The sequence below is a fragment of the Oreochromis niloticus genome, linkage group LG10 (assembly GCF_001858045.2).
Source record: "Oreochromis niloticus isolate F11D_XX linkage group LG10, O_niloticus_UMD_NMBU, whole genome shotgun sequence".
Lineage (NCBI taxonomy): Eukaryota > Metazoa > Chordata > Actinopteri > Cichliformes > Cichlidae > Oreochromis > Oreochromis niloticus.
Window position 1 is genome coordinate 14,742,031 of NC_031975.2, and position 11,812 is coordinate 14,753,842.

Below are 11,812 nucleotides of genomic sequence, written 5' to 3' on the forward strand. Positions count from 1 at the left end.
ACAAAACCCCATCCAGGTAGTGAAAACTATTTTTAAGAAGTGAAAATGTCACAATGCTTCGTCTGTGATGAAAGTAAAACGATGTCTCAAATGAAACGAACAAGCATTTGTCATAAATATAAAACATTTATTGCATTGGAAGTCAGTGGTGTGCATAAAAGAATTGATTCTATACATATTTCACTGAATGAAGTCCACGCTGGATCATAAAAAGAGCTTGCCAGCATTTCAGTGACCAAGTCTCAGCCGTTACAAAAGAGCTGCTTAGCCTAAAAGAACATTTAACTCCGAAATTAACTTATAGAAGAAGAGCAATACAATATTAGTGTCTGAACTGTGTGTTGCTGAAGTGGTTCCTGGAATTATTTACAGTGCCTTGGCAGATACATGACGGAAGTGATGCTACAGAGTGGTTTGGTGATTAAACATGAAAAGGGAAGTGGGTGAACTGATGCACATGCATTCACTTGTCTTGCATTTTCTCCAAGATGGGAACAATCATATCAAACTTGGGTCTCTTGGCTGGATCTTCATTCATGCAGAGCCTCATCAGCTTACAGATGTGAGGTGAAATCCCCGGGGGAATGGTCGGCCGAAGACCCTCGAGAGCCACCTGTTTGTATTGGGGGGGTGTTGTTAAGTAGAAAAGCTGCATGTGTTCGTAATGTAATGTTGAAGCCTATGGGCAGATAAATACTGTGTCGACTTACTTTCATGCCTATCTCCATGTGTGAGAGATCCGCAAAGGGGACTTCTCTGGTAACGAGCTCCCACAATAACACAGCGAAGCTCCACATGTCTGCAGATCTTCTGTTGATGTCCTCGGGCTTCTTCTGCAAAGCTGAAGAAAGAAAAAAACCCCATAAACATAAGCACTATAACTCGGATCTTCATTATGTAACTTTACCAGGTAAAACAGCACGACTGCTTCTTAATTGGTACTAAATTATACAGCGCAGTTTCCTCCTGGCTGAAAGACTCATAAAGTCAAAGGAGGCATTTAGTGAGCAGGAAGCAGGAGGGAATTAGGAGAACAGTGAGTGAGCGAGAAGAAAAAAACAAAGGGAATAAATACCTTCAGGAGCCATCCACGCTGGAGAGTACATACGACCCGGACACTGGAAGGAGAACTTAGCATCTGCCATACTTATCCTGGCGGTCATGTCCTCATCAATCTGTAGATGAATTACATCTCGTGATCACATCTGATAATAAACATGCAGATATCTAATGAAATAAAAGACAGCAGAAAGGCATCTCACCATGATGTGCTTACTGTTGAGGTAAAGCCGTGAAACCATTGGTTCTAAGGTGTGGAGGAAAGCCATGCCACTGGCAATGTCCAGTGCAAACTTCACTGCCTGGCTCTGGTCGACCACGAGAGCTGAAGGAACAGAAGGCGGAGGGAAGATATGAGGTTTAAGTGCCATGATACCAACATCTAAATGTGACTTAACTGACCAGCTGGCATGAATGAGTGAGATGGGGGAGAGTGAGAGATCGTGAGAGAAATAAGACGCATGCACAAGCACATTTCTTTATCCGTAACGTGTGAAGCCACACAGCGTCATCCACAGTGGCAAACCTGCTGCTGTCTTAGCACTTTCAGGCTGGGACAAAAGACAAATTTGAGCCTTTTCATTTTAACACATGCACACATTGGCAAATGACTTACTGGTGCCCTGGTGTAATATGTTGTAGAGGGATCCGTAGGGCATGTAGTGGGTAATGATTATAGGGTGAGGGGATGGCGGTGACTGACAGGCCCCAAGAACAGGTAGGATGTTTGGGTGAGAAAAAATCCTACGAAGCCACAACAAAAAAAAAAAGAGAGATTGTGAAGTGTTTCTAAATATTATTTAATAAATACTTATTTATTCTAAGCTCAAGATGGTCTGTCTGGGATAAGAAGGGACTAACAGAGAAGAAATGGCCTCAAAGCTTGGTCTGAATCACGAGAATGCTTTGTGAGTCCACGTGAAACCACCCCACCATTTGTGTCACCTTTAAAGTTAAGCCCAGCAGCAGTGTTTTTGCGTTTCACTGTCACCTATTTTTGCAGTACATGAAAGAGCTTATGTTGCCTCTAATCTTCAGCGCACGCATAACCAGTGCTTTGATGATTGCATCAAGCATAGCCAAGACCTTCCTACTGCGCACTCAGCCTTCCTGGTGAGGTTTCTTTGATTTGACCTGCTCAAAGGATTCTCTCACCTTCTGTTCTGGTCATTTTATCCCAAGGATGACAGAATTTATTAAACGTAGAGGAGATGGGAATGCAGTTTCGCTCAGGTGATTTAATAGTATTCAGAGGATGCTTACGAATGCTGAAGTCATTCTGTGGGCCCGCCTGGACCCGTCTTAACACGTTCTGCATGGTTTGACGGTTATTGCACGATAAGTTCATAACAGCAAACAGGAATAAAAGGTAACGCTTGAGTCACATTGTGAAGCATCTGGTTTCATCTTATAAAAGAGGTTCCTGTTTTCTGTAGAGCCCGACTTAGCAAAAATAAAGGGTCCTCTCCTCCATTGCATAAGAATCCTGCACAACATCCTAGCTAATCTTTGACCACAGACTTCACCGGCGGTTCATCGCAGTCGTCTCTGCTCTACACGAGAACTGTGTTTACCAGCGCGTGGCCACCAGGCCAAATGCCGATTGATTCTATGTAACTCAAACAGACGCTAAGCCGACTCAAGATAAGAAACTGCAGCACCAAATGTATTTTCCTCAGTTTATATAAACATAGAGACTGACAGCATGTGACCCTGTGATGCTTGCACATGATCCACGACACGAAAAGCAATCTGCAGAGGTGAAACAAGCATAATTCAAGAATTTAATTATAAAGATAAATTCTCAGGATATGTTTTTTTAATGTAAACTCACTAATTTAAAGCTTAAAGCTTACAATTATGCATTATTAGGCCCAAGATACAGTGTGAATTTAACACCACCAAACTAAGTCACTGAACTGTATCATACATGCAGTGTTAGTGCCTCCTGGAATATTTAGCTGTATGATAAATATGATGACTTCTTGTGCAGTTTACCAACCCAAATTCATAATACAATTGTCCAAATATGGTCAGTATGACTCTACAAACCAGTGCATGTTGTAACAATGGCTGGATCCATCTTTCATATACAGTCTACGCAATGGAATACCGATTCATTGTGCGGATACCACCAGAAACACTGCTGCCCCAGACCCACCACTATAACCTTTTTCATTCCTACAGTGTGGTTATTTGAATCACCTCAGTTTTGGATGTTCCTCGTTGAAGTCTCTGCTCTTCCTGGTGGTCCAGTCTCTCACTTGTAGCACTTTTACTACGATTTCGTCCCCTTGCCACCGACCCTGCCATAACTACAAACAGAGCGCAAGGCATGGTGTTAAACAGCCGAGGAGCTGAAAAAGACTGGCACGCAGCAATAAAGACAGAGTGCAGCTAACCTCTCCAGACTGGTTTTCATTGATCTTTGCCAGCAGCGAGAGTTGCTTATAATCGATACCAGCCTGCTTGTTGAGGGTGCCATTACCTATAAGGTCAAAAACATAGCTGTTATTGCAAACATTCTGCTTTGATATGATGATTGGCCCCTAGCGTGTGAAATAAATTTTACTCACGGGGTCGTGTCCGCATGGTGCCCTTCCAGAAAGTTTCCTTGTATGGAACTTTGATCAGACTCTGGCCCATTTTCTCTGCCTTTTCTAAAAAGAAAACAACAAAAATGAAGAATGCCTAATTATTTCCTTTTCAAAAAACCTTGCTTGTCTGATAAAATAACCAAAAATAGTCCCTTGTAGCACCTTGTAGCAGCTGTCTTAGGTGAGGCTTGGCTTTGTCCAAAGGTGTTTGTCCATACCTATTGCACATACACACCTGGGCACCACTGGCTACCAGGTCCTAAAAAAAGTGGTCAAACAATGTAATGTGCACAGATTATATACTGATAATGTGTTCTCCTTAAAACTACAGCAGAAGAGCTTCACAGAAAAAGATTGCAGTGATCATCTCTGACCAGAAGAGGGAGCAAAGAGATAATACTAAAGTAAAGGCAGAGCGTCTGTGTATGGGTATATAGGAAAGTACTGCACCTCGGCCACCTCATCCTGGCCCCAGAAGCAGGCGTAGTGGAGCGGGGTGTTCCCGTGCTCATTGACTGTGTTGGGGTCGGCTTTGCACTGGATCAGCTGCCATTAAAAAACAAAAGGGCATAATGATAAATAAGATTTCACCCACTTAAAAAAAAACACAAAAAAAACATATACACAGACCCAATGTGTAACAACACTAGGTGGCTTTGGCTCAGGAGAGCAAGTCATCTGCTAACTGGAAGGTTGGTGGTTCAGTTGTTCTGAGCTGATCGGTATGTAAATGTGTGTGAATGTCAGATAGCAAGCACTCAGCTGTAGAAAAAAGTGCCTGCGTGAATGTATAAAGTGTATTGTATAAAGCGCTTTGAGTGCTCACATAGGGCAGAGAAGTGCTTCACAGTTTATATGAGTGTGTTTACCTTGGCCACGATGTCTCTGTGTCCATGACTTGCGGCGAGATGCAGCGGCGTATCGTCGCCCCGGTTCATCACATTTATACGGGCACCACGCATGATGAGCATGTCGACAACGCCGCTCCTCCCTTCCCTACACGCCCAGTGGAGAGGGCTGAAGCCGTGGTCATCACTAAGCCACAGGACAAGCACAGTACGGGAAGCAACGAAGACATACTTTTACTGTAAACTTACTATATAAAGTCTGACAAGTATATATTCATTTGATGAGGTGTGTGTCACTGTGAGGTGATGACATTCTTGTTTCGCTGAACTGCATGTAGGAGGATGCTGGTGGCCTCTGACAAAAATGTACATGTGTGGCTTCCTCTATGACACGGAGACACACAGGTTCTCACACGCAGACACACACACACACACCAACTGCTAATCTTTATTTAGACTTAAGCACACGCTACTGCACATTTCCTGCAGCCTATACTCCTCTGGTGACTCCTCTGATGACTGGCATGTGATAAAAATGCCAGTGCAAGCTGGAATAGCTGCTAACATATGTAAAGGCGCAAACACTCGCAGCACTGCATAGCACTCTGGCAGCCTGCGAGGAGCCCAGGATATCACCTCCATGTGACTTGGCCCTCTTTCACCCTTTTTGCTTTACCTGACCCCAAGGCAGCTGCTGGGGATTCTCGCAGCTCGTTGCAAAGCCACAAACTCTTCACTCTATTTAACGCTAAACCATAAGAGAGCTTGTACAGCCTGTAGGAAGTAGCTGGAGAACTAGGTTAACACTTAAGTGAAATGCCAGTTAGGCACATTCTGTCTGTTCTGATCCAGCACTGTGTGGACAGACAGTGCACAGTCTAACCAGCCCTTTGGGCTATAAAAAGTAACAGAAGAGAGAGAGAGAGAAAAAAACTCAGGAATGACAGGGTGGAAAAAACACAGTGGAATCCTGAGCTACACATTCTCTCTCTCTTTCTCCTCATGTCTCTTTATGTCACACGCTTCCAGGGGGCTGATCTGAAACAGCTTTTTTGTTTGTTTGGTAAAATGTTTGTTTCTAAGTTCCCTTTCCTTTTGTACCAGATGTAGAGGGAAAGGAATTCCACTAACATGTAGCACATTTCCCCCGCCGACACATGACGCTTTAATTGCACATTATTAGACATTCTAAAGGTAAAAACAGGCCTGACCGCATAGCTGAGCTTCCTCGTGGTAAGAGCCAAAAAGGAGGCCTCCAGCATAATGAGTGGCCTCTCAAATGTTTATGCGGGACTGCAGAGAGCTGTCTGGGTAGCTCTGTCGGCGAGGGCTTGGCCCTGTATGGAGCTGAAACAGAGGAAATGGTCTTGGCTGTTGCGTGGTTGGCTAGAAGCTCTGCAGCCCTCAGAGGCAACGTCAACAAACTGCACATATATGGCCTGACCAAAGAATGAGATAACTGAGGTCTTTAGCAGTGAGGTCTTCTTGCTCCTTTCGAGGAACGAGATTTTTTGGAAAGGGCAGATGTTGACGGGGCTGCACCCTTTGATTAATATAAAATCATCTGGCAGTAATAGTTTGGATTTCACTTTTAATCCCAAAGTGTTAAAAAAGTGTGGCTTCTTTAAAAGTAGCTGGTTTTTTTAAACACAACACACTTCTAGAGGGGCAAAACTTAAGCTCCCTGAGTCACGTAAGTTACTGTGAAACCTCCTCTGAATTACCCATATGCAGTTTTTGGAAATGACCTCATAAGAAGAACAGGGGGGGGAAAAAAAGTAGAGACTGCAGCTGAGTGATGCTCAGCAGTACGTGGAGCTGCAGAGCGAGAACAATATGGAAACTATGTGACCAGCTCCAACGCGCCAAAGATCACCTTTTTTTTAATGCACACCAGCACACAAAAACACCAAAGAATCATTTGCTTTTAATACAAATTCTTTAAAAGTCCAGGTCTCGTTGCACAGGCTTCAACATCACAGCTGGATTCAGCAGACAGTCCAGCAGCAGTCCTCTTCAAAGCCCTGTCTGTTTGAATGAGTGTGCACAGTTATCTGCTTACCCCAGGTTGAGGTCATTCTCCGTGTTGTCCAGCCACAGACGAACAGCCACAGAGTTTCCCTCTCTGCACTGTGTGAAGATGTCATCCATGGGTATGCTGCAGGTTCTGCCTGGTTTAAGCTCAGGATCACAGAACCTGTAAGAGGTTTTAATAAGTTAGGCTTTCCCCCCCTCACACTTAAAAGCTTTGCACACCTTCCAGCACATTATCAGACATCACTCACTTTTGAATCTAGATTGCTATCAGCGCCATTCTGATGGCTGACTAGTTTTAAGGCCCGTGGGGGCCTTAAAAATGATCAAAATGTTAAATTCACTATTTGCTGCAAAAATATCCAGAAGCCAGCGGAATATAAAGTGGCTGAACTCTCCCACATTTCCTCTTGGTTTCATCTGCCTCCGTTGAATCGGATGGGCTGGCCTATTGGATCACTTTGAAAACTACTGTAAAAAAATGTTCAAGTTCAATCAACAACGAAGCTTCTCGGGTTTGTTGTATGTTTAGAAAAAGTGTGAACTGTATAGAAAAAAAAGTTTTCAAACCTTTTACCAGCTGCTGAACGATCGATTTCTTGTTGGTTTCTTTTTCCCCCCGCGAAAGTCTGCCGTCTCCTCAAATTTAAGAGCAGGGAATGGTCGCTCCGAGTCCACGCCCCGCTCCTCAGAGCTGATGTGGGCTACTGCTGGGGAGAAGTTCGAGGAGGTGTCCGCTACTGGCAACCATATCCCGGGACACCGAAGCACCAGCGCCCCCTGCTGGAGGCAACGCAACGATGCAAAAGCAAGCGGGGTATTTAGATGATCTGAAGTCTGCTGAATAGGACGCAGGCAGCTTTGTTTTCTTTTTTCATCCAATTTAGAGAAAATGGTGTATTTTAAATAGCCTATTAGGAAAAAATGAAATGATTGTACATTTAAAGTAAGGAAAAGACTAACTGACAGGGCTGGGCAAAATTCTGGAGCCACCTCTCATTTCTTTTTATTGTTTGCTTCCAAGGAGCCAGATTTTCTTGCATATTTTTTTAAGTGCTCTTAAGCAACACTTATAGAGATCTTCTGGGTGTCTTTCAAAGTTTATCTTTATTCTAGGACATTAGCTGCTTTTTCATCCATTTTTAGTCCAGACCTTCTACCTGACTATTTTCAGAGGATTTTAACACTGATCTGTGAATCATTTAAGCACACAAAAGACACCAAACTCAAGATATGAACCAGAGTTCTGTCTACACATAACAAGTTAGCAAAGAGCCTATGTTAAACTGCATCTCTGCGCTCTTTGTTAATAGTCACCAGCTGGAAAACCACCTAATTTGTCCCCATTTTTTTAGCTGATTCCGCACAAAATGCCAAAGATAACACAGGTTGACAGGTGTAAAACAATATTTTTGCACCATCAAGGTGGCATTAGCTAAAATTTGAGGAAACTGGACAAATGATGAGTGGCAGGGCTACAGCAGATTAACAGTATCTGAAAGAAACACGGGTGAAAAGTCCACACTATCAGTCACGGATTGGCCTCCCCAGAGCTCGGACCTCAACATTGGGAAGCGGTGTGGGATCATGTTGACAGAGAATGGAATCAAAGGCACCCAACAGCCAAAGAAGAGCTTTGAATGTTCTCCAAAAAGCCTCAAGAACTGTTCCTGAAGACTACTTAAAGAAATTACAAGAAAGCTTATCTAAGAAAGTTCAAACTGTGTTGAAGAATAAAGAATAAACCAGTAATTAATGTTGGCTAATTATGACTTTTCATAACATTTTAATGCATCACAACAGGATTATATATGTATACAAATTAAAACTATAAAGTGTCATAGTTTCATAAACTTGTTTGTTCTTAGATAGATTTTTTTTTTGCCAATTTATAACTTGAAAAATAAACAGCAAGATTTATGTTGTTCAGTTACTTAGTGTTTTTAGGACAAATAACTCCATATGGCAACGTGAAATCCCCTCATGTTTTAACTAGCTTGTTATTGACAAGGAATGTAAATCTCATTGGCTCCCTCTCTGCAGCAGCAGGGTGGCGAAATATTGCGGCAAAAACCATTTTCTCCAAACAACATCAATAACTGGAACTAAACGTCTTCATTCACAGCCATAAGAATGCAAACGTCTTCAATTATTTACTGTCACAGCTGCTGGCTGTTTATTGCGGCTCTCCTTCAGGATTTAGAGGGTGTGCAACACTGATTGTGCAAACACAGGAAATGATGGGGAGGAGGGGAAGATGATGATATGTGACAAAGGTCGTGAACTGCCTTCAGAGCTACACAAGCCAGAGCACGTGGCGTTCCCCCGACTGTGTTCAGACACCTGAACAGGATGAAGGCAGGATGGCCTTTAATGTTTTCAAACCACAAAAGTAACGTTCTGTCGCTGTTGTGTTTTAAAAGGTTGCTGTCATTTCTCAGGGAGGGTCATCCTATTCATTTTATAACTTACACTATATACTACACGCTGTACTGTTATACTATGCAATTCCACAAAACATCTGTCTTGGCTAAGCACATCTGGGTAAACACCAGATTGGTCTTTAGTCCAGGTGTACGCATGTGATGGATTGATCCCCGTAGAGCTTTGATTGACAATCATGTATTTATTGCTGAAATCCCCTGCTTTTTTTACTCAGTCCGTTTCACTCTGTTTCTCCTGTAGTGTGTCCTTTGTCCCATCTCTCTTTGTTCTCTTCTCTTTACCCTCATCCCAAATTGGTCATGGCTCCTCCCTGAGCATAATTCTGCTGGAGGTTTCTTCCTTTTAAAAGGGAGTTTTTCCTTCCCACTGTCACCAAGCACTTGTTTTTAGATCACGTGATTGTTGGTGGTTCTTTCTAATAGTTTCGGGTATTTACCTTACAATATAAAGAGCTTTGAGGCGACTCTTGTTATGAATTGGCACTATATAAATAAAATTGAATTGTAGGTACAGATGCACACAAACACACACATGCTGTCAAACAACTCTCATTAGCAAACAACATCACCTTTTATGGGTAGCCTTTTAATGTTAGCCTTTTACAATTTTTTCACTACTGTGTAAGAAGTCACCATAAAATTACTGCACAATTGAAATTCCTATCATGAATGACATTCCTCCTCCTCATATGACGCTCTTGATCGATAACTGTGCCAAACCTGTAACATGTAATGCCTTTCATGGTCATTAATTGACTTTAGATTCATCTATTGCTGACTAAGGAAAAGCAAAAAAAAAAAAAATGCTGACATTTGGTTTCATAACAAGATATCAACTATACCCTATTTATTAGACTCTTTTTGTCCCGATAGGCTCTCAGATTTACATGCATCTTCTGATAAGTATGTAGATTTAGATGACGTAAACAGTGGCGGAGAGCTGGCAGAATCAATCTGGCCACCAGCTACTGAAGGCTGAGAAAATCCTCCTGTATATGAAGGTCCAATGCCAGCTTTATCAAGCACTGGAGCATTTAGCGTTTCATTTGTGGGAGTGAGCGGTGTGGCAGCTGATAATTTGAGTTCTGAGGACACAGACGCATCCAGCTCAGCTGGAAGTGGAGATGAGGTGTTGGGAGCATGATGTGTTGCTGAAATTTCAGTCCCAGCAGCTCCAGATGCTGCCTCTTCCTTGGCATTCTCTGCAGCTTTGCTCTCCAGCTCCTCCATCCGCCGCTGGACCATCCGAGGCATCAGCTGCACATAGGTGCCCATTAAACGATGGTTAGAGCGAATGAGCTTCCCCGCACAGTTGTCCACACAGCGCTCCTGGAAGGCAAACAGCAGTCAGAGGTACTGTATATTGTGATCACACAGTATATATGCATTAGTAGGCAGAAGTGTTATCTACATGCTGGCTGAGACTATTTTTAGTGGTTTGACTAGACTGAAAATATTCGCGCTGCAACATAAAGCTGGCTTCTTTATTGCAGGAGTAATTCAGTAAGGGCCTATGAATGCTACAAAGTTTCCCTTTCACAGGGAAACATTTGATGTTACACAACATCAAATGTGTTTGTAAAATACATTAAAGCAACATGACCAGGATGGAGAGATTTAGAGATGAGTACATCAGAGAAGAGCTTAGATTTGGCAATTTGGAGACAATGAGGGGTAAGGTAGAGAAGGTTTGGACGTGCAGAGGAGAGATAGTTGATATATTGGACAAAGTTTGTTGACGGTTGAGACGGTAGGCAGGAAGAAAAGAGGAAAATTCATTAACCACAGAGAAAATTCATGGATGTAGTGAAGGAGGACATGCGGAGGGTTGATGTGACAGAGGACGATGCTAGGGGTAAAGTGAGATGAAGGCAGACGATCTGCTGTGGCGACCCCTAAATGGAACAGCCGACAGAAGAAGAACACTTGAAAGAAATCGTGATGAGACGCAGAACACTGCAAAACAAACACAACCAGCATCACCTACATACGTAGCCGACACAGTAACTGTGATCTTCGCTTTTCCTACCTCGTCCATTGTGAGGTTTCTGTAGTTGAAGTTGCTGCTGCATCGCTGGAAGCAGATTTCAGTCATTCGGTTGTAAACCAGAAGAAAATCCCGCAGCTGAAAAACATACACTCACACTCATCATCCAGCCGTGTTGCCGATTAGGTTATAAAGCAGTGACTTAAAGTGACTTACGTTTCTCAGCTGTTGGTCAGGATCCATCGTGGAAATTTGTCTACTTCTAAGCTAATATGTTAGCATGAGCGGTGATCAGCTGCGGCACTGAACAAATGATCCCACGTTTAGACTGTCTGGGTTGGGTGACGGTACAAATCGACAAGATATAAGTCACATATAGGCTTTAACAACGTAATATTCGCATTTGAAATAAGCGCACCTGAATAATTCGTAGCAACTGCATGACATTCACATGCACGCTGCCATGTTGGTTACGAAGATCGTCTCCGCCCACTAGAGGCTTCAGTACACAGTGAAAAAAAAAGTTTCCATTTCCGGCTGGTTAGAAAAAGTGAAAGATAACATGATGTTTTTATTTTATTTTTTAAATTTTTGTTATACATTCTTATATTTCGTGTAAATTATCTACCATAATCTCTCTGCCTGTTTGCTACTGTATTTCACTAACATAATAGCGTTGGGTTGCCGTCTGAAAGGTGGAAGACCTGAGTTTATGGTTTGTTCAGGTTCGTGCAGGTAACCAAGGTCGTAACCAAACTACGCTATTTAAACATAATAACAGAAAAGAGCGAGCTTCCTGTCATAGTTTGAGAAAAACAGCCGAGAAGCTAGCCAGTCTCTGCA

General features: G+C 42.8%; 2 protein-coding genes across 3 annotated transcripts; both read right to left on the reverse strand.

Moving 5' to 3' along the window:
* Positions 1-106: 106 nt before the first annotated feature.
* Positions 107-7,263, reverse strand: ilk (integrin-linked kinase). The gene is made up of 13 exons (XM_003446810.5): positions 7,109-7,263; positions 6,567-6,701; positions 4,526-4,691; positions 4,107-4,202; positions 3,819-3,915; positions 3,636-3,719; positions 3,462-3,547; positions 3,265-3,374; positions 1,676-1,803; positions 1,263-1,384; positions 1,076-1,175; positions 711-841; positions 107-613 (listed from the first exon to the last, which is right to left on the reverse strand). The coding sequence occupies exons 2-13, from the start codon at positions 6,653-6,655 to the stop codon at positions 464-466; spliced, it is 1,359 nt and encodes a 452-aa protein (XP_003446858.1). The 5' UTR covers positions 6,656-6,701; positions 7,109-7,263; the 3' UTR covers positions 107-463.
* Positions 7,264-9,529: 2,266 nt separating this feature from the next.
* Positions 9,530-11,510, reverse strand: timm10b (translocase of inner mitochondrial membrane 10 homolog B (yeast)). Of its 2 annotated transcripts, none has more exons than XM_005472247.4 (4): positions 11,388-11,510; positions 11,186-11,301; positions 11,012-11,107; positions 9,530-10,311 (listed from the first exon to the last, which is right to left on the reverse strand). In XM_005472247.4, the coding sequence occupies exons 2-4, from the start codon at positions 11,210-11,212 to the stop codon at positions 9,826-9,828; spliced, it is 609 nt and encodes a 202-aa protein (XP_005472304.1). In that variant the 5' UTR covers positions 11,213-11,301; positions 11,388-11,510; the 3' UTR covers positions 9,530-9,825. The 2 variants fall into 2 exon arrangements, with proteins under 2 accessions (XP_005472304.1, XP_005472303.1); XM_005472246.3 differs by having other exon boundaries at positions 9,530-9,780; positions 9,815-10,311; positions 11,186-11,454.
* Positions 11,511-11,812: the final 302 nt, after the last annotated feature.